The sequence below is a fragment of the Thermobia domestica genome, chromosome 3 (genome assembly GCF_964235325.1).
Source record: "Thermobia domestica chromosome 3, izTheDome1.hap1.1, whole genome shotgun sequence".
Taxonomy (NCBI): domain Eukaryota; kingdom Metazoa; phylum Arthropoda; class Insecta; order Zygentoma; family Lepismatidae; genus Thermobia; species Thermobia domestica.
The window spans coordinates 153,169,966-153,193,986 of NC_137456.1; the positions used below are offsets into that span (position 1 = coordinate 153,169,966).

At 33.8% G+C, this 24,021-nt stretch overlaps 1 protein-coding gene across 2 annotated transcripts in view; it reads right to left on the reverse strand.

Moving 5' to 3' along the window:
- Lrp4 (LDL receptor related protein 4) overlaps positions 1-24,021 on the reverse strand; it is an 872,950-nt gene that overhangs the window by 73,419 nt on the left and 775,510 nt on the right. For both annotated transcript variants that reach the window (XM_081751909.1, XM_081751908.1), the window contains exons 7-11: positions 22,660-22,825; positions 10,800-10,932; positions 3,268-3,451; positions 2,489-2,642; positions 895-1,104 (exon numbers count right to left, since the gene is read on the reverse strand). In XM_081751909.1, the coding sequence (XP_081608035.1) occupies positions 895-1,104; positions 2,489-2,642; positions 3,268-3,451; positions 10,800-10,932; positions 22,660-22,825 (847 nt within the window). The remainder of the gene's footprint in view (positions 1-894; positions 1,105-2,488; positions 2,643-3,267; positions 3,452-10,799; positions 10,933-22,659; positions 22,826-24,021) is intronic.

Genomic DNA, 24,021 nt, shown 5'->3' on the forward strand with positions numbered 1-24,021 from the left:
AAATAGGAATTCATTGGATAAAATGATCTTTAGCTATTCAGAGTAGATTTAATTTCGGTACTGGTTAGCAAACTGCAGCCACTTCTTTTATCAATACTGGTTCTCTTCAGCATCATATTAATAGGTATCAGTTGTGGTGTCCCACACGGAAAGTTTTCTGAACTGTTGTCTAGGAAACGTTTCTGGAACATCCATGGTTTACTTGCCTCGTAAGGTAATTAATAGTTGGGCACTTATGGCCTTCACCAACCTTTGAAGTAGCTTCACTCATCATAATGATTCATGTCGTCTCAGTCTGATTTTACATCTCACAATTTTCGCTACTTCAGATGAGCTCCATAGCCAATAGTCATGTCTTTCTGAAATCGGATAAATCACGCCCTCTTACATTACAAATAGTCTTGGCTTCTGTGGCAAGTAGCCTACATCCACCGTTATATAAAGACGAAGTTTGAACCTTGATACGTATCTTAGTTCATTGGTTAATCGTGCCACTGTCCGCAATGTTACAAATAGTTAGTGGTTATCTGCGTAATAATATACCTCGATTGTGTATAAAGTAATATAATCCTTCACCATTCAATTTAAGATCTATTTTCCCGATTTCCATTTTTACTTATATTATATGCATACATTACATACAACTGCTAATCTTCCTATATTAAAAAGGTGATATTAGTACGATATATGAAACTGTAATCATCGTGACTTTATTCCAATCTCTTCAGACATTGGCAAATAATAGATACTAAATCCAAAAATTTGTCTTCAACTTCTGATACTCCATGTTAAACTCAATATCTTGAGTGCTTGTTTTCCTATTCGTTAAAAATAAGGCAATATTAGCAACACAAATGTATACAGTAATCAACATCTGCAGGAAATAAATCTTACCCCAATCCGTCCAGAAGACAAGTGCTTCTCCTGGGTGAACAGCTATAGCCCGCGGTTTGTCTAACTCATTAGCTGCAATTGCAGCCCGATGACTTCCATCTAATGTAGCAACTTCCACTCTTCGAGTTCCAGAATCCGTCCAAAAGAGCAAGTTATGTACCCAGTCAAGTGCAACGCCTCCTGGACTTTCCAAACCCCAACGAATAACATCTATAATTATACACATTAGTGTTAATCAGAAAGAAATATCAATTTGCTCTCAACATTATTCAGAATGTACAACAAGTTAGCTTATGATATTCGATATTGAGTTGGATATAAGAATTTGACAAAGTATCTTACAATTTCAAGTTACTATGAAAACAGAATAGTAAATGAAACTTTCAGCAGAATTAGAACACATTATCATAGCAAATACATAATTTTCTGCTTTTGTTTGCTTTGATTTGCTGTCCACATTATTGAAATTCTGTGTTTCACATAAATATATAATAAGAATATTAAAAGAGGGCAATACAAAATGTAGGTACATTTTTATGGAGTAACTGATAAAGTTTCTAGTAACTTTATAATATGAAAGAAATGTACTAGGTAGCTCTTAAGTAGAGAGAATCCTAGGGGGGAAAAAACTAAATAGAATGATGCGTGTATATAAGATATAAAGCGATTTGACCCTTGTAGACCGATTCTAATCCCAAAATATTACTTAATTTCTTTCATCAATTCTAAAAATATTATATTATTTTAAAATGTGGCAAAGACAGGGAAGCTTATGGAATCTGGGATCGATTTTTGCTACTTCAGTAATACAGTTTTTAATCTTTTCTTTACCTTTGTCCCACATATACTGGTAGTATACTAAAACAAGTTTATAGTACAGTAGAACCCCTCTCGTCTGCCCTCGGCTGGTCTGATACTCCGGCTGAACAGATCGTGCTTGAGCCAAAACTTGTCCCGGCTCGTCGATAACTCACGAGGCCCTTTGTCGTTTACTTCCGTCGCAGCATTGTTGTTTACTTGTTTTTACTGCTTGTCCCTTTTAATGCTCCATCATCTCTTGTTTCTTTCGTTGTGCGTGTTTTCTCTACTGTACTGTGCAGTTTTTAGAGCTTATTGTTCTTTGGTTTTACGTATTTTTCTGTATTTTCCTGTATTTTCTGATAATCCGACTTTTTTGCGTTCCGACCATACCCCCAGTCCCAAAGATGACGGATTAGAGAGGTTCTACTGTATTTAAAATTATAGCGTTTTAGGTTGATACTAATATATTTTTCCTCATCTGAAATCTACTGTCAAAACAACGCTGTGAGGCACAAGCATTGTTTAGGGGGGAAAAAATATTTATTTTACAAAACCAAGTAGTACAATAATAGTGAAAGAACGCTTTGCTTTAAATAAATGCATAGGGATGAAACTCTAGTACAAATCAAAAGTAAATTTCTATCTTCTAACAATGTGAACATACATTTATTAATTCGAATCAATGATCTGTCTTACCTTGTTTCACCCTGCTGGATATTAAAGAGATTTTTGATTATTCAAATTGAATTAGAATATTGTATTATTAAATGGAATTAAAATACAAATTCCTTACCTTCAGTTTGAGTTCCATTGATAGTAGCTCTTTTAATGACATCTAGAGATACATCTGACCAGAATATCAAATCCAACTCGTAATGATAATCCAAAGCTATCGCATTATGTAAGCCTTTAAGAATAGCTGTATATTTCACATTGTTTAGGCTAACCTGTAAATTAAACATTACATAATTGAATTTACACAATTAAAAGTTTTTTAAAATTAATTATGTATATTACTAACTTTATTCAATACTTTTTATTTTTATTTTTTGATCTTTCTTGTTTAAGTATATTAGAAAATGGGGTAAACTTACTTTTTTCTTACACTTATACTCGTACATTTTATCTAGTTACTTTTCGATTGTATCATAAATTACAGACGATATTTTCGCTTAATATCGCTCCAAAATTTATATTCTCCGTTAAAAAAAGTAAAATAATAAATAAATACGTAACATTAAAAATAACAAATAATTTAAAAGATAAGCACTTTGAAATGAAGAAATATTTATGAGAATGTACTGCATAAATTTACATGATCAATAAATGGCACTGAAAGAAATGTATCGAGTATATATATATATACATGAAATCGAGAAATATTTTAATTAAATTCCAAAACTTAAAATCAATCAATCAATAAATTAGAATTACAGCAGTAAATTTATAACTTGTTTACGTTTTTTTTCTTTCTTTTGAGCAATCACAATATTTCTTTTCATACAAATTTACATTAGTAATTTACTGAACTACTTACAGAAATAAACAGATTGAGTAAAACGAATGTTATACCTGTCTGATATCCACTCTATTGGCAAATAATAACGATGGAGAAGGCCCGAGTGCTTTACAAGATCTACCATCTGGACGAAGCACATAACCTGTAGCACAACTGCATACATAAGAGCCTGCTGTATTGTTACATATCTGACTACAGAAAACTTCTTCGGAAGCGCACTCATCAATATCTTGACAACTATAAAAGACAAATAATAAATAAATTAATAAATAATCTTATGATCTTATATAGATTTGTGTAAGAAATAACGGAATATATTTGGATTTTGTGGTAACGCCAATTTATTTTTGATAGGTAAAAGGCAAAAGGAACATACTTAAGTTCCGTTCATTATCTCTACGGTTTAAAACTAAGATTTTCAAGTTATCTCTTATCATCAGTACATGTAGACCAGGCACCACCAGATTTGAAATGTTTGAGCTGTTAGGCTTTGTTTTACCTTTGCCGAGAGCGAAGCTATAAAACATGTGAAAGATAGTTTGATCACGTGCCAAGGAATTGCTAACTATCGAACGAGAAACACGCTAAATCTCGAAACGTGTCTGCACAACATACGGAAAGACGTTCTAATAATGATGGTAGTTTATAATGTTGAGCTTTAAAATTATATTGTTTTAATGAAGTTACTTCCTTAAACTCTCCTTTTAGATTGAAAATGTATTCTATCAAACTTATAAGTGGAAAATTGAATTGTTGTACAAAAGATAATAATGGAAATGAAGCTTTTAAAGCATTGAGATATACTTTATTGTTTAATATTTTTAATTATTATACACATATACATAATTTCTTGTAAACGAAAGGATATACGATAATTCTAAATATAGTAGACACATTTGTATCGTAAAAGCTTTATAAGGTAATAAAAGAAAATACACAGTTCTTCTTCTTCTTCTTCTTCTTATTATTATTATTATTATTATTATTATTATTATTATTATTATTATTATTATTATTATTATTATTATTATTATTATTATTATTATTATTTATAATCTTTCCCGATGACCAAGTGGCTAGGATGATTTCCTTTGGTACACGTAATATCGAGTCGATTTTCGGTGGGAGAGCTTTGAAAACTTTGAACGCAATACAGAGGTTCGGATTTCACCTTAAGCTGTAGATCCAAGTTACATATGGCCTCAGTACTGAAAGAAATTTTAAACTCCAAAACAACCAATTAACCAACGCGTATAATTTATAAACCATTCATGTAATTCTCAGGAGGAAATGTTCCAGATGGGACACTTATTACAAGTATTCCGCTTTATCATGAGAAATTATCTGAAACCTCTGTCAGTGTTGGACGAACTCCTTTCTTGCTTGACCATTTAATACTTTTCACTTGACATGTAAAAAGTAAAGAGCACTACCATACGCGACAAGTCTATATAACCACGGGCATTGTGAAAGTAAAGGCTCACACACTTCCTTAATTTCGGCACATAGTGGAGGTAATGTGGTCAAAACCATGCTTCAGCCACAGTTACTTACCGAGGTTGCCCTAGGTACCTATTTCACAAAGGTTGGGTCAACCTTAGAGTTGGATTGGGACAAGGATAGGATGAGAAAAAACAAACTTGACCATCCCCCCCTGAGATCAAAGCCGGGACACCTTATCAACTACACTACAGCAGCTTTTCACTTGACGTAAGGCTACATTATGTTTCTATGTGAGGGAACAGAAAGCGTGTCTATTTATATTTGAATTTAATGTCCAATACCTCAACCTGAATACTTATATATTCAGATAGTTCTATTGTTTTCCAATATTTATCTTGCCAGTAATATTTGTGAACAGATATATACAAAATATATTTCTCAGAAATTCTTTTACAAGCCTAAAGTAATCAAATGTTAAATAATTACTAATTTCTTCATTCTGTTTCAAATAAAATATTAATTTAAAAAATAATCGTTACTAACCTCCTATAAAAATAATCTTTCCAACACTATTTCAAGCAAAACAAAATTAAATTTCTAGTGCATACTTTTTATACATCTTTTGAATGTAGCTGGAAAATTAGCATGTTCCGTATCGTGCACCTGGAACCATGCTGTGGATCACAGGTAGTACACGGACTAGTTTTTAAGAAACACAATTCTATACATTGAATATAAATTTGAAAATTGTGTTATGTATTACGATGCTACTGTACACCCTTCAACTATAAGGAGAATGATAAAAAAAAAGTTATTATTTATAATAATAATAATAATAATAATAATAATAATAATAATAATAATAATAATAATAATAATAATAATAATAATAATAACAGCAGCTGCTGTTAGTTACATTTGTAAGCCCCCGTTTTTATTTCTGTAGTAACGTGAACTCTCCTTCAAACTTTTCATACTCACTGCCATGATAAAAAAGAATAATGGCGCTTGACCTTAAACTTCTTTGAGCAACCCTTAATGTCTTCATTAAACATTTAATACAATTTCTGTCTTCTACGAAAAAATACAAATACTCCCAAGAGAGGTTAAATGAACTTAGGATTGGTGACTAGAATTTTACGTAAGCAGTCCGCTCCACTCAAGCGACCCGATATGAAGTCACACATATCGAAGTGGAAACTCTGACGTTACTTTGCTGTTCTCTGGCTGCTTGCCTCAGCAAACCAACTCACTATCTTATCACGGAGGGGCAGAATTCTGAAGGATCATGCTGTAGACCTACTCTTGTACCCCAGAGATACCTTATACATAATGTATCATTTCGATCATTGCTGTGATCTTCGTCATCACCACATACATTTGTAAACCTTAATGCTTAATGGATCATATTGTAATATGACTAAAGCATTTTGGTGAAGGGCGATCAATATTTTATTGGTTTTGGTTCAATATTTTGTAAACCTTGTTATATTAAATGCAAATAAAATTCAATCCCCAGTCTGGTGCTGTAGGTCATTCACACATGCAAAGAAATTAAGGAAGTCTCATAATAATTTAAAACTATGTCTAGTTAAAACATTCTTCTAAATAGGAAATATAAAAATATGTTACGTAGCAATGTATCAAGGAAATAATAACACTTCCTACTTCACGTTATGAAGTAAGTAAAAATGTAATGGTAAGCGGAAGAAATGACGCTACCAAAACTAGGAAGAAAAGGTAGGTGGACGAAAAAGAGTAGGGAACGAAAAAGAGTTCTGAAGTGACCGTCTGACTAGAAGGATCGACATCTCTAAAATCTTCACTCGTCAAAGTCTGGGTGAGTACAATACTGGTTGCTATTTGATATCACACTTTATTATTCGACTTTGTCACAAAATTAGTTAATTCCTATCCTATCTTCAAAATTCATTATGACAGCTATTATAACTTTTAACGTAAGGCCTCAGCACCAGATTTGGGTAATATTCTGATCTGATATCTCTACTTTTATTTCTACAATCTAATTCATACTTCTTAACTAATTATTTGCTCTACCTAAAATTTAATGGTTAAGTTTATTATGAGAAAACTCTTCAAATTGCCCCCATGCTATTATGGTTATTAATACATTGAGTTATGTGTGGATAAAATTGTATATGTCAACGTCCGGATTTTCGGTCTAATATGTTGGCATATGTTAATATTAATGCTGATGTCCTGCGGTGAGAACACGATTTTTTAAAAATATTTATTTTGTAAAAACAATTCTCCCACGAATATAATACTTGGGAGCAACAAGTAATATACTCATTGCTTTTATAGGAAAAAAAGGAAAACTTCATATTCTAACTTTTCTCTTGCAGGACATCAACACCAAAATTATTGATTATGTATTAATATTTACAAGCCTTTGTGATGATGACTAAGATCACAGCGATGATCGAAATAATACGTTAATAATAATATATCTCCGAGATACAAAGGTAAGTCTACACATACTTACGTAATATACACGTACACCTTATAGCTTAACCAGAAAATCATCTTTTATCAGTTTCGAGGGCGCGGTGGCTCAGTGGTAGAGCGTTCACCTCCGGCGCTTGGGGTCCTTGGTTCGATCCCAGCTCGAGCCGTGTGAATTTTGTGGTGGACAACACCGTGCTCGTGGGTTTTCTTGAGATTTTCCCGTTTAAGCCCACTTTCTTCATTCCACCATTTCATTCATTTTTCATAATCACCGTCTCTTTTAGCCTAACCAGCGTAATCGTGGGACGTAAAACCTAAAGATTTCATTTCATTTTAATTTCTTTTATCAGTTTGGATTTTATTATATAATTTGACACTGAATTATCGAGAACTTCTGATTTCCGAAAGTGACTGGCAAAAAGTAAAAAGCAGACAGAAACAAATTTATCTTGCAAAATCTACAAGTTTACTTATTTATATATTTATTTATTAAGTAGACAATAATTAGTGAAATCATAATGATTGTATGTCCAGAGATTTCGTAATCTTTTCTTAATTTTTAGATCAATTTTTCAGAAACTGATAACAATGGAATTAAATATTACGTGATTTCACTTTTTTTTTTTTTTTAAAGTAAGTTTTAGTCAAGTATAAATTCAATACAGAAACTGACAAGGCAATACAAAACTCTTACAAAAACTTTGGATTACAATATCGAAAAACTATTGCCTAACAGTACTCTTTCTGTGAGACTTATGTCTTACATTATTAGTGTGTATTTCATTTATTGATATCTGTAGAAAATCATGAACGCAAAGTAAAAATAAATTTCAATTAAGTAACTTTTCACAAAAAGAGTTGGGATTCCGTTCCTTCGAAAAGATTATTTTAAAATTTGGAACTGCATATTATTATTATTATTTATTTATTTATTTATTTTTTAGCATATATAGAGCAAGAGTAATGTTTCCGTAGATACCTTATTCCAAAGTTTTTCAAAACAGACCAGACACTAACTAACTGAGTGCAATGGTCAATAATATGTTCATCCTATTTCATGTTTTCGTTTAGGGCTACGCCTGGAAGTTACTACAGTGCATGTCGCTTAAACTGTCGTATTTATAGTAATGAAAGAGGAAGATAGCTGGTAATGAAAGTTGTTTCGATAGTGATAGTGTGAAAGTACTTTTCCTATATATATAATCTCTCTCTTCTTTTTATTCATTCTTTTCCTTGTTCACTGATAGTTTACCTCCGTTTTGAAGATATGGCTCTGTTTGTTGATCAGAATCTTCATATTTTGATTAAAGAAACACTTCCATAAAACTTGAAAATAGAAAAAAAAATAGAAATAAAGGAAACAATTGTATGGAAATTTGATGCCTACAATTATCTTAATTTGTACTATCAAATTTTACTTAAATATAAAAGAATGTAAATATAAAATATATTTTTTATTCTTACATTCTTGGAAATTTGATATGTAGAAATTCATATAATTGTTGGCATCAAATTTCCATACAATTGTTTTCTTTATTTCTATTTTTTTTCTATCTTCTAGTTTTATGGAAGTGTTTCTTTAATCAAAATATGAAGATTCTGATCAACAAAGAGAGCCTTGTTTTCAAAACGGAGGTAAACCATCAGTGAACAAGAAAAAGAGAATAAAAAAGGGTGAGAGAGAGAGAGAGATTTGCTATAAAATTGATCTCTTGGAAGATCGTTTACTAATAATACATTAGATGTTTGTTTATCGAAAGTTTAACGGCCCTATTAATCGACAACAACATATGAGATGAACTTATAACTTTACATGAAATCCCAACCATTCCCATTGGGAATCGAATCCAGGTTAGCCGCACCGAAGGGAAAATGCTAATTATTTACCCACAAGGGACATTTCATTCTGTAAGATGAATTGTAAAGTGATTGAATACCTGAGGGAAACTGATTACAATAATGCAAATAGCCTTGCTTTTACCATTCGATTAGACACGAAATATATTTGTAACCTGACAGTAACACGATACAATATTGTAGTTATGTAAATTCCGTGTTATCAAACGACTCGTGTCTATTAATATCACTCTTTCTGGCTTTCAAAACCAGAGTTTGTTACTTCTTTGAAACGTAGTCTCAATTCCCTCACAATAGTGAGTGAACAACGAAATATATGAACCACCAAAGAGTTCGATGCTCTGGGTCACAATGGAGCTATTCACTGTTACACGAAAACTTAATACAAAACCTATCACCAACTGTAAAAGTTACTTGTGAAACAACTCATTGCACTAAATGTATCTGACAATGTAGTAGTGAGTAGATAGAAATGTTTCTTGAAAATGCATGATTGGTATATAAATTTTTAGACACGAAAACTTATTCCTTCTTTATAGATTGAAAACATTGACTTTTCCGAACCTTTAACAATGTAATATTGCTACGTCTTATCTTGAAGATAAATCAGTAACATAATTGATGTACTTTTTCTATATTGCTAAATAGGCCTACGTTAGGTAAATGACCTGTTTCAGATTTTCTTTAAGCTATTTTTTAACTAACTTCGAAATTTTACTCTTTGACATACAATTTGACAAGCTGAACTTACATTTGCCGTGTTTCATATATATATATATATATATATATATATATATATATATATATATATATATATATATATATATATATATATTCCTTTGTTTGTAAGATCTGTAAACAGTGGGCAATTTACGAGTGATGATACATGTACACACTGTGTAACCACTACTTTCCCCCAATATCTAGTCCGATTGTTCTGCCCGGGGCCAGGAGCCAGGCTAAACCATTTGTCTAATTCTATGCGGAACCATTAGGCATTAGAGTTGCAGTAGGGTGGTGATTTTCTTTCCTTATAGTTTAGAGCAGTGGTCGAAGTAAGGCGGTTTAGAGCAGTGATAGAAGTGTACAGTTCTATCAATGTATGGAGTATCTTGGAAGATTTCTTGCATCGGATTGTCACTTCTAATAAAATATGAATGACAATCGTAAATAGTCAGCATAGTAGGGATATCGATCAACGTCCATAACAGTGTCTCAAAAGACCTTCCTACCCTCAGAAGGTATTATTCCTGTTATGGTAGATGTAATTCATCATATCTTTCCCCATCGAGGCAAAACTATCACTGTGGATCAGTCTAGACGTGAACTCCTAAACTTATCTAAAGCATCCATCAATGCTCTTAGGTTTTAGTATAGGTGGTATTATATAAATATTGGAAAACAAATGTTACCGGTAACAGCTATTCAGTGAGGAGCAGGATGGCCAATTTATATATATATATATATATATATATATATATATATATATATATATATATATATATATCGAGAGATGCGGTTTCTCTTTAAAATCCTTGATTTTTGCCCGTTTTGAAGTCAGTATTTGGTCATTAGCTTAATATTTAAAATCAGTAAAATCAGTTATTTTGATCTCAAAACTAGTTTGCATCTCTGCTCTCATTAATTTATCAATTAGTTCGGAAGACATTAACCAATGATATTTTCACCAGGAGAATGATCTTTTAAGGACAGTAGCTCATAGTAGTGTGTGTGGGGTTGGATTCCACTCCTGCAGAAACATAATCTACTGGACATTATCTTAGGATATTTTGAGCAAATAATTATTTTCAATCACCTGTAACCATCCTTCCCAAGAATGTATCCCGAAAGGCAAGTACATGCGTCTTCACCGCTGGCAGTTGTAACACAAATTTGCTCACACTTGCTATCAGCTGTACAGTCTTTCTTTTTAGGACAATTCTTCTCATCTGAAATCAAAATAATAATAATTGTTAATTCAAAAAAGGATATAATTTTACTCTGTAACAGTAAATGTTGTCATTCTAAACACTTACATACAACGTTAAATATTGCCCAAGAATTTATCTTTTTAAAAAATCTGAATAGACTTAATTTTCCGGTGAATATAAGGTGATTAATAATAATAATAATAATAATAATAATAATAATAATAATAATAATAATAATAATAATAATAATAATTATTATTATTATTATTATTATTATTATTATTATTATTATTATAATAGCTTTGAAGTCCTTTTCTCTTTATCTATACAAAAGGATGATCTAAATCAGACTTCTTATAATTAAGAAAATCTTTTGTCTTCACGATTTATACTTTAACTTTCTAAGTTACAAAGAAACTTCGAAACCCAATCTTAAATGATATGACATTGTTGAAACGACAGAAGAAAATTTAATGATGTGCGAAGTCAACTGAACAAAAGTTTTGATGACCTCTATGATTTTTATAAACTTCCGTCATTTTGGTTCTAAGATACGGTACGGAGAGGATATTAGAAAAATTACAATAAGCACAAGACAAATTACAAATTACAAAAGTACATCGGAAAATTCCAAATGTAGAAGTATCTCTCTCTCTCTCTCTCTCTCTCTCTCTCTCTCTATATATATATATATATATATATATATATATATATATATATATATATATATATATATATATACAGGGTGTAACATAAATGCATGGCCAAAAGTGACGAGGTGATTGCGGACATCCAAACAAGTAAAAGTGTTCCTATAAACATGGGTCTAATGCCGCTCCGTTTCCGAGATACAGGGTGTTCAAATGTCGAGTCCCTCTAATGGCTCAGTATGGGAAAGTGAATGGAAATCTTCAATATTACAGGAATAATACAATCAAGTGGAATTATGGCTTTGCAAATACATTTACATTAACATAGAGAATGAAACTAATCAACATTTGAGGTTATTGGGTTGCCAATGTTGCCAACCTGGTACAAATTGTAATATTTTCAAATAGCAATAGACGTCCATACGTTAGCATACGATTGTTGACATCAAAACTTCCTAAACATGGGCATATTCCGCTTCGTTTTCGAAAGACTAGGCGTCCAAAAGTGAAGTCAATTAACGAATGTCTAGTTCAATTCGAACACATAACACTTTGTACCAAGTTGGCAATCCAATAATATCAAATGTTGATTAGTTTCATTCTCTATGTTAGTGTAAATGTATTTGCACAGCCATAATTCCACTTGATTATATTATTCCTGTAATATTGAACATTTCCATTCACTTTCCCATACTGAGTCATTACCTCGACATTTGAACACCTTGTATCTTTGAAACGACGCGGCATTGGACGGATGTCCACATTTTTATTTATTTGGATGTTCCTTTATTTACATTGTTCTTCATTCTTGTCTAAAGGAGTTACAGATTTCCTATACTGTTCAAAATATCCGGTATTGAAGGATGATAGGGCTACGGATTTTCAGAAGCCCATCTTCCGGTTCCAGATAGTGTAACACGCAATATGAATTCAAATATTTGGATTTCTGTCTAAAAGATAAATGCTCACACATAAACAGATGTTTATGTGTGAGCCAGGTTCTCTAAATCAGCTAAATAATACAATACATAAATTTAAGCTAAACGTTACTTCTGTAACATTGCTTCAATTTATTCATTTGTTACATTCTCTACTTAATTACTCTCGTCTTTTATCTAAATCGGTAATTTACTGTAAATTTTTGTAGCTGTATAATAAGCCTGACATTGTATTATAGTTTTAGTTGTTCTTATTGTGAATAACCTAATTTGTGTTATATTTCTAGTTTCATATATATGATCAACTGCTTGCCATTCATTTATATTATTTCTCAGGTAAATTAAAATATATTTCACATACAATTTATTAATAGATAAAAATGAAAATTATTTATATAGTCCTTTCTTAATACATATTCTCAAAATATTATTTTGCTGACTATTATTGGTTTTAAGTGGGTGGAGTAAGCAACAGCCCAACTTAATATCCATAATTTAATATTCTCTGTACAAGATCACGGTGCACCATATTACGGTACGCAATATTTCCAAATTAAATCTTTCTTCAGTTGGACAAATTTGTATGACAATTTTCTTAAAACTTTAGTAAGAGATTGATATGATAATTCCACTTTCAATGTTTGTCTTCAAATATTTTATGTTTTCTTCTCTAATAAGACTTTTACACTGACGCCTTACAATACTTTCACAATTATGCAGTTTTAGTGATTTACTGGTTGGCTGGCCAACAGAAGTAGGTGAGAATATCAAATAACTACTTTTATCAGCATTTAGTACTAACAGATTATTACTGAGCCATAACCATATTTTTCTCAGTTCTAATCTGGTTTTTAAGGATGTTTCATCCCATGTCTTGCCAGTAACAGTGAGGGAAGTATCATCTGCGAAAGGTTGCATATGTCCATTTATTTCTAGCTTACATAAATTATACATTAAAAATAGAATTGGTCTTAGGACTGTTCCTTTTGGCACGCCATACTGTATACTTCTATATTCACTTCGGAAGTTTCCAATTTGGACAGTCTGTTTTCTATTACTTAAATAGCTATGTATGTAATTCGATGTGTTTCTACCACTTCGAAAATCATACTGATTCGTTGAAAAATATTTCGTTCCATAAAAGCAACTATTTTATGTTTTATATATTTTCTTAATAGTTTGGCACAATTACTGAGTAATGAAATTGGTCTATAGTTATTTACATCAGGAAGGAGCACATTTGACTCACAAGAGTAGCCTAGTAGTGGAAAAGAAAGTCAAATTATTACATTTTGTGCAGAAGACAATACCTAAGGAAAACTAGAAACTGCAAGGTAATAAACGACTAAAGCGTGGCCCTGCAACATAGAATTATAAGCGTAGACTGAATGTTCACCAGTAGATACAATATGAGGTCGCGAAATGGTGGAGCATAAAATACTAATGGCCGTAGAGAAGATTTTGGGCAGAACTTTAGGAAAGCGCCTCCTACAGGAAAAAAGATGTAGGCCCTAATGCTGAAACGAGGGTGTGCAAGAAGCTGTTAGCGCAAAAAGAGAATGGGATATTTCTGGGACAGAAGAGGATAAATGTAGCTTCAAGACGGCTAATAAGGCACCAAAGAGGGCAGTGGCCAGACCAAAAGCGTAAGACTAGCATGAAATGTATGACGAACTTAAAAGAAAATGAAAATGAATTGAAATCTTTCAGTTTTACGTCTCATGATTATGCCGTGTAGGCTATGGGGAAATGAAGAAGCTATACAGGTTAGCAAAAAACAGAGACAGCATAGCACAAGACAACAAAGGGAATCACTCCTATTACGCAAATGAATGATGACTAAGGTGTTTATCGATTAAGACAGAATCAAAGAGAGATGAGCCTGTTATTTCGAAAAGCTTTCAAATTAAGAAAATTCAAGAAAAGTTTTCAGGGTTGGAACTTCCAAATCTTGGAGCAACATTAAGAATAACGCAGAAAAAAGTAGAGAAAGCATTAAAGAAAATAATGAGGGAAAAGTAATAGATCCAGATGGCAGTAGAAGCATGGAAGGGTTTGGAATCAGAAGATACAAATATTGCATGGGATCTGATGCAGACAAGTCTATGAACAGGAAAAATGCCAAGTAAATGAAGAGATATTATTATTGTACCTATTTTGAAGAAGAAAGGAGATGCATAAGATTGTGGAAACTACAGAAGAATCAAAGTAATGTCACATACGATAAGATTTGGGAGAAAATTATGAGTATCGAATCTGAACAACCATAATGAATTCTAATTTCAAAGCTCTCACCGTGTTCCAAAGATGAAGGGAATCGAACCCTGAATCACGTTTACCAAAGGTACGCGCGTTAGCAACTGTAATGTACGAGTGGGAAGGGCGCTGAACAAATTATGCAGCAATAAAGACACTGAACTTAACTTTTTTTCATACGAAGCCACTGAGTTGCGCAACTGCTTGTGAAGCATTGCTTTAAATTGGAGCCTTCATACGTAGTAACCGAGTTGTTTCCACTAAAACAGTTGCTGCCACCGTCTGCTCTAGCGCAACTGTCTCGAGCAACTTTCAGTATCTGCCACTCGTGAAGAAGGATTGTCTTAAATAGAGGTTTTCGCACGGGGACACTGGAGTGGTTGCCACCGCGCAAGGTTGCCAATGTATCTTTTGTAAAATTAACATACACTTAGTTGGATTGCTGATCAGAGACAAAAAAAAAAAAAAAAAAAAAAGCACAATTGTTTATCGATTAAAATTTACCTTACGTTGCATCATATCCTGGAATTCTCGAACGCCTTAAAACAACTATAACCTATTCTTATATTTTGTGTTAAAATGCGGTATTATCCATGTGATGAACGCATAAGATACCAGGAACAGATTGTTTGCCTGCTTCTTTATATTATTATCATCTTCAAGGTACCTTTATAATTCTGATCTTTCTGTAACGTGAAACGCGCCCATGGGAGCTAACTAGTCGGCTATTATGTTTCGTTCTTTGTATATTAATCACCCGATTTCCAATCACTCCTATTTGCCAAATAAAGCATCTCCGGATCTATTATTATTATTATTATTATTATTATTATTATTATTATTATTATTATTATTATTAATTTATTATTATTATACCACTAAGGAAAGAAACAAAGAAACGAACTATGTTGTTGACAAAACCAAACATACATCGATAGATTTCCTCGTGGCCAAGTCGTAAGAAGTTGCTACCTGTACAGGAGGCCCCAGTGGTAGGTACTGGTGTCCGAATTAAAGTCACGGATCTACGTCTAATGTAGCCTAGTAGCCTAGATGTTATATATTTCCATATATTTCTTGTGTCCTGGTAACCCCGTCCCAATACAGAGAAAATACGTGGGTGTTGAAAGGAAAAAAAAGAAAAAGCAAAAAAAAAAAAAAAAAAAAACATGTGTCGGTGTCTGCTATCAGTTGCTTGGTTTATATTTATAATACGTTCATACTAATGGTCTAACTCGGTGGCGCAACTCAGTCGCTGTGTATGAAAGGGCCATTAGTTTTCAAGTTTGTTGTTTGTAGTTTATTTTCAATTTTCTCGCCAAAGTTTCTTTTCTTTTTTCCTTAAATTCTTGATCCATTTGAAATTGAATATTGTCTGTTACTTTAAAAACTGCCAAACAACGGTGAATTTACATAGCAACATGCATCTCTATATTAAGAAATAAAAGAAAGAAAAAAAAAACATGTCGATGATAATGCTAGCCATTTCAATATTATGTTACGTTTTCCATGTCGTTCGTGATTGGAATAAATTATTGCTCCCGAAACAGTTAACTGTGAAATATACTTTCTCCTTTTTGCAGCAATGCAAATGATATTTTATGCAGAACTTATGAATATGCATGTTGGAGACAGTAAAACAAACTAGATTTTGAAAACAGATAACACTCACTTCATGCAATAATTATGCAAGATAATAGTACGAAGAATAAACAAAATGTAACAAGAGCCTACCCTTAACAATAGAACTTCCTTATCTAACAGATACTTTTTTCTTCACAGAACCATATTTGATTTATTCATATTGTTCTTTGTTTTCGAACTGCTATTACACAGTAGCTTAAGGTAAAACTAGAAACACAACAAAATAAAGATAGTAACAATGTTTTTTTTTTTTTTTTTTTTTTTTTTTTAAGGCAAAAACTCAACAATAATGTAGAATTGTGTTCCTACACATCTACCATAATTCCTTATTGACTTGTTTATTCAACATTTTTGTACCTTTAATGAATACATGTTCCATATCAATATTCCTTTGTTTCCTTCAAGTGAAATCACTATCGTTCAATAGCCATTTCCCTATACTGGAGGTTATGCAACCGTTCTCTACGTATTATCTATAATATTCTTTCTCTACCTGTATCGCCTATGCTCCTCTCTCTCTCTCTCTCTCACACACACACATACACACACATCATATTTTCTAACCGTAAAAGAATAACATCACTCTATATATAACGTTAAGGAAAATTGGCAAATATGTAACCTAGCACAAGTAGAATTTTTCGGGTACTTCTTGTGAAGATACCTGACAGCGTTGCGTGTTACTTGCCACGGTGTTACTTGCCACTATTGGAATTTCGTGTTACTTGCCACGGTTACCTTATCGCATATTTATCTATCTATGACAACGTGTCCGTTGCCACGCATCTGCATCTAGATTTGACCTTGAGGGGGTGGGATTAATTTAACTGTGTTGTTTTATCTTGGCTGGAAAGCTCATTCTAGTTTCTTATAACAGCGAAACACACTTCCTTCCACAATTTCTTCTTTATATATATTTCTTCTTTAATGCTGGGCGTTTCTCTATTTCCTCAATTAATTTTTCATAGTCTTTATCACTAATTAAAAACATGATAGTCACTAATCAAAGAATGTATTAGTTTCCATTGCGAACACTTCTTTTCACGCGCTACACACGGAACGAACTGTTAGGTGAAAAAACTTATAGAAAACATTTATTTCTTACCTTTGTACTTGGAGATATCTCGACAACTTTTCTGTTGTCGTCGCCTCAGTGAGCGGACTCCCATAAGATTCAATGCAATTTTTAGATGTTGCGCAACTGTTCCGTCGCCGAGCTGTTGCCCTGCTTAGCAACACCTCGGCAACTTTTCTGTCGCCGTCGTCTCAGGGAGCGGACTCCCATAAGACTCAATGCATTTAGCCAGAGCAACAAGATAATTGCCCGACAAAATGTTGCCAGTGAGCGGTAGGCCTAAGGCAACAGCTTGGCGACCAAACAGTTGGGCAACATCTAAAAATGCATTAAGTCTTATGGAAGTCCGCTCACTGCGGCGACGGCGACAGAAAAGTTGCCGCGTTACATCCAAGCAGAGAGATAAAAATAATAGATGTTTTCTACAAGTTTTTTCACATAACAGTTCGCTCCGTGTGTAGAGTATGAAAAGAAGTGTTCGCAATGGAAGCTAATACATGTATGTCTTTAATTAGTGGTAAAGACAATGAAAAATTGAGGAAATAGAGAAACACCCAGCGTTATATAAAAAGAAAAGTTTGCATGAATATTCAAATATAAATTGAGAGAAGAAATTGTGGGAGAAAATGTGTTTCGCTATTGTAAAAAACTGGAATGAGCTTCCCAGCCAAGAAAGAAAAAAAACACAAGTATTTACACAGGAGTCTATTACATTTTGAAATGAAAATGAAATGAAACCTTTTAGTTTTGTTCCACGGTTATGCCGGGTAGGCTAAAGGAGACGGCGATGATGAGAATGAATGAAATGGCAAGATGAAGAAAGTGGGAGGAAATGGGAAAACCCATCTACATGGTGTTTGTCCAACACAAACCCCACTTATAATCATTATGACGTGCGACGCGCAAGTGACAAGGTTCCTATTGGAACCACCTAGGAGTATGGATCGAATGTGATGTAATATATAAATCATTGCGTTTCTTCCATGCTTTCAAGCGGCAAAATGAGCGCTGGAATTACTGAAGAACTTCAATTGTTTGTGTTGATTTGCAAGAATACTCCTTTCATCAGAATCTTGCTTTGTTTCTTGTATTTCGTGTGAGTTTTGTGACACTCATAAATGTAACAAGGCAAGGGCGACATTTGGTCCCCCTGAGTTTGAGATTTATATAGATTTTATCAACAGAATAGTAGCAAATCAGTGAAAACCGCGAAATTTTACTTATTTCAAGGGATCTTACCCCCCAAACAAAATTTGAAATGACGCTTCTGTAACAAGGTTCCTATTTCTTAAATCAGAACTTTGCTTTGTTTCTTGTGTTTCAGATGATTGTCTTGCTTTGAAAATTGCTTGGGAAATTACTCCCACCCCCTCAAGGTCAAATCTAGATGTTGGTGCGTGGCAACGGACACGTTGTCATAGACAGATAAATATGCGATAAGGTAACCGTGGCAAGTAACACGAAATTCCAATAGTGGCAAGTAACACCGTGGCAAGTAACACGCAAACACCTGACAGAGTTTCGACAGGATCATCCAATTTGATGATTAAACAAAAAAAAAAAAAAAAAAAAAAATCACGAAGGTTTGCACAGAGCCATAGTGGTTCAATGATAGCTGGGAGTGTAGCCGAGCAGTCTGAGGTGTTAAGCTGATGATCATGCGGCAAACCCATTGAGGGTTCGAGTCTCTCTGTAGTAGCAAGAGTGGAATTTAAACTGTCCTTGATGTTTGTGTTCGTGTCCCTTTCGTGTCTAGTAGTCCTGAAAAGTGGCTAAAGTAGAAAATAAGTCAGGAAGTTTTTTTTTTTTACGTGGTAGAATGTTCACCTCCGGTGCGTGGGGTCCCTGGTTCGATCCCAGCTAAGTGGGATTTTGTAGTGGACAAACCTCGTGTGCATTAGTTTTGTGGGGTTCTTTCATTTCCTCTCACTTTCTTCATTCTACCATTTCATTCTTTTTTCATAATCAGAGTCCTGTTTAGCCTACAGAGCATACACGTGGGACATCGACAGATTTCATTTCATTTCGAAGGTCTGCACCATTCTGAAGACAATGACGTAGCACCAATCAATCTTTTTCAATTAAAAGAGGAAGTTGAAGATCAAACGACGTGGAAGAAACAGTCGTAGGACTTGATGATAAGCAGAATACTTAATAATAATAATAATAATAATAATAATAATAATAATAATAATAATAATAATAATAATAATAATAATAATAATAATAATAATAATACCTATTGTCTGTATTTTAACTAGTTATACAAAAAAACGTCTCTAGACAAGACCATATCCAAGAGCATGTGCTATTTTGTGAAGTACTTTCGTGGACATGTCTGTACCCTAGGCCCCACTAGGGGTGCAAAAGTAGGTAACCTGATTGGATTTCTTAAAATCTCCAGAAAAAATGCCCGAATTTCGTCACAGGTGGATCTAGAAGGTAAAACCTGGTGGAGGGAGCAGTCACTTATGATAGGTGTATTATGAGCTTACTATAAATTTTCAAAAATATATAAATAATAGCTGAAATTATTTTTGTGACTCAAAAACTGGGGGGTTTAGGCCCGGCCCTGGGCCAGATCCGCCGTGGGGTGCTGACTGCCACGGGTGCTGACTGCCACAGCCAATTATTCGTGCTGACTGCCACGACTGGCGCAGATTGCCAATAGCAAGGTGCTGACTGCCACGATGGCGTGCTGACTGCCACGAGTCTGAGAGAAAGTTGCTAGACGTAACATTACCGGACGCCAAGAAGTATGAAAGAAACTAGATGATCCTTAGGATCGCGTTGTTCAGACCAACACCTAACAAAGGTAAACAGGTCTCTGTATGTACACTCATGTCCAAAATTATTGTAACATGATTATAAATATGTTGTTCTAGTAATATAATTTGATAACGAATTCGCCCGGTATTTCTTATAATGTTACTATGTGTATAATCGGCAAAGACAAGTATGTGGTAAATTTCACGTCAAAAGAGCAGTAAATAAGAACAATAAAACGAAAATAAAATTTTCTTGTTTATTTAGTTACATTTTATTTTACTCATTATGATTTTCGTATTTATAATTCTTTTCCTATGAAATTTATCACAGATATAAATTTCCTGATTATACACATAATATAAATATTAAAAGTACTCTGCAAAATTATCAAATTATATTCTTACAAGAAGACAGTTATAGATATGCGACAATAATTTTGGACATGAGTGTACTTTCAGTTTTGCCAGGGAGCGGTGCGTACAAAATTGGTACGATTTATGTATTCTCACCTGAACTCCCTATGTCAGCATGAACTGTGTACAGCTGTGCAAATTGTTTCGAGCAGCTCTTGAAAGTTCCATCAAAAAAGCACTGCTGGCTGTACCTCACAAGGGAAGTTCAGGAGAAAGCACTCGCCTGCAGATAAACTAAGCATGCCATTTGAAGTCCCAATTCATGCTGATTATAACAAACTAATAAAATTCCTGTACGGTTGAGAACGGTTCGAGATATTCAACTTGGAAGTTTATATGAGAAAATGAGGATATACGCATTTATACGCGTTAAGTACAACATAATTAGTAACGAATTGACATACGAATTGAAAGCTATCGGAAGTACAGAAAAAGAGTAACTAACGGGTTTGTTAGATACAAGTAGTCATTACATTGTTCACAATAATCATAGGTTAGAGATGAAAATTGATCGCTGTTGTTCTTCTGTTTTATGAAGAATGACGCAGGCAAAATACTCCCTTGCACCATGACCATTTTATATGTGCAATTGTGTTGCATCCGTCAAGAGAACAGTTCGCAGAGCCAAAGCAAAAAGCAAATTCGACAAGTGATTCAAAAGTTATAGGCCTATAATTTGTTCGTAACCTACCTTGCAGAACGCAAACTGAAACAATCCAATGTATCGCGGTGATCAGAAGTGATTCGTATAGACACGAACTTTATTTGATTGTTTCGTTGGTACATTATAACGTCCAGATGAAGAAGATTCATACTATGTACAAATCTCCTGCCATAATCTTTGATTGATCGGAATCAAAACACATCAAATGGTTGCACAAATCGTGTGCAATTCTTTGGTATCTTCTCAACCATTAGGTCTTTGCCATCCGTAATGCAACTTGTAATGGACAATTTGTCTGTGAATGGACCACAGTGATCAAGCAATAGCAAGTTCAAACCATCAGGCTTCGCCATGGGTGAAAATACTTAGCGCATTGAAACGTGCCTCCATTCATTTTTCATATACATTTCCAAGCTGAATATCTCGAACATTTTTCAACGTACAGGAGTTTTATTACCTGTTGTAATCAGCATGAAGTGGTCCTTCAAATGACATGCTTATTTCTCTGCAGGCGAGTGCTTCTCCCAAACTTCCCTTGTCAGCTGGCTTCAGACCATCATATCCATTAAATAATACAATAAAACAATTAATATAAACAATGAAATGTGCAAATTGTACATATAACAGAAAAGACAATCCCTTTATAAACATCCAAGTGTATGTCGTTCCACTTAGTGAGCAACTTTGTAACTTATAGAATGCCACATAGATTTGCTGTGATGATTACTAAATTAATCCCTAATTATTCTCTACTAAGTTAATTAATAATCATAAATTTAGTATGAGGGATTAATTCCTCTCTTTCCAAATACAGTTTCTCCCAGGCTCGTGGCAGTCAGCACGCCGTCGTGGCAGTCAGCACCTTCATATTTGCAATCAGCGACAGTCGTGGCAGTCAGCACCAATAATTGGCTGTGGCAGTCAGCACCCGTGGCAGTCAGCACCTATCCAGATCCGCCACTGAATTTCGTCCTAAGTTGCCATCCGGGAGACGTAAGTCAGGTATCGTTTGAAAGCTTAATTCAATCCGAAGATAACGGTATAAAACCATTGAGGATGAGATGACAACATGTCTCAGACAAGACATCAATTTCACGACAGAATTTCGAGACGAGACAGCCTCAAGTCTTTTGTCTTGTATGCATCCTTAATAAAAGTAGGGTAGGAGCAATAGCTTCCTAAGTCAAAGTCTAAACTTTCGTTTAAAAACTTGTGATTTTCATAGGGTTAACATGTATTTTCTTGGACGCAATTTTTAAAAATAACATTCAGTAATAAGAAATTCGTTACTATATTTTCTCCTAAGTCCTTCGATTTATTTCTACTCCGTCCTTACCTTCTCCTTTGGGACAGTCTTTCTTTCCATCGCACATGTGCTTCTTCCCAATACAAAGATTGGTCTCGTTGCCACAGCTGAACTCGTCATCACTGCACATGAGATCACATTTCTCTTCATCATCGCCGTGGATACAATCCTGCATACCATCACATAACCAAGTTTTCTGCAAAGAGAAAAGGAAAATGGTTGTTGATTTTAAAAATATATTTATTCATTTTTAGAAGTGTGGACATTCCTATGAAATCTGGTCAACTTGTAGGCCTACTGCTTCTGTACGAGATCCATTTTAAGAGTTTTGCACATTGGACATACTCTCCTAGGATGATACAATAGTTCCAATATGTGACACTTACTCTCATAAACCAGACTTCAGCCTGGGGCATTATGTACGAAGGTTGTTCTTAAAATAAGGCCAGTTTGTAAGTACGGTTTGAAATTTCGCACGTCCTTACAGATGAGCGCTCTTGCAGGCTCCAGGAATTCCTTACGTATAGTCGGGCGCCATTTTTACTCACGGCCACGGTCTATGTTTAAGAAAATCCCGCTGATTATAAATACTGCCAGACATCCTAACAGTAGAAATATGACAGGTGAAAATATTCATCGCCAGATAAGTGAAGTGTCCAGTGGCAAAGACAGTAAAGTGCAAAAATGAATGAGAGTGTTCAAAGGTCGGGTAAACGCCCATGACATGAAATTCACGATCTAATCAAATCTTTTGGCTTAGAAGAATTCAATCACTCCTCGTCCAGTCCAGACCTGAGTACAGTACTACCTCTTCCCCCATCTCAAGCCTTTCCTCGTTGGGACCTTCGTTTCAGCACTAACGAAGAAGTGAAAACAACCGTGAATAATTGGATGTCATCACGGAGTGCTATGAGGAGGCTATCCGAAAACATATTGTTCATTACTATCAATATTTAAACAGAAAAATAAAAAAATACATGAAAAAAAAAGGTACAGGCCACTGTACTGAACTCTCCCTTCAGTTCCTAAAACGAAATCATGTAGTGCTGCATGTGTTAATGAAATATTTTCTTGTGAAATATGGACAAAATTCTAAGGCGTTTTAGGAAAACTTCACCGAAAGAAACCTTATCTCCAAAGGTAAAAATACTCCTTGTAGATTTTTCCATACGAAATAACATGCTATATGTCAGGGTTAATAATGAAACATTTGTTCATAAAATATTATCAAAATCGCATGAGTGGTATTTTACAAATCTGTATTATATATATATATATATATATATATATATATATATATATATATATATATATATATATATATATATATATATATATATATATATATAACTCACCCCAAGAGTGAACTACGATCTTAGAAGTGATATATGC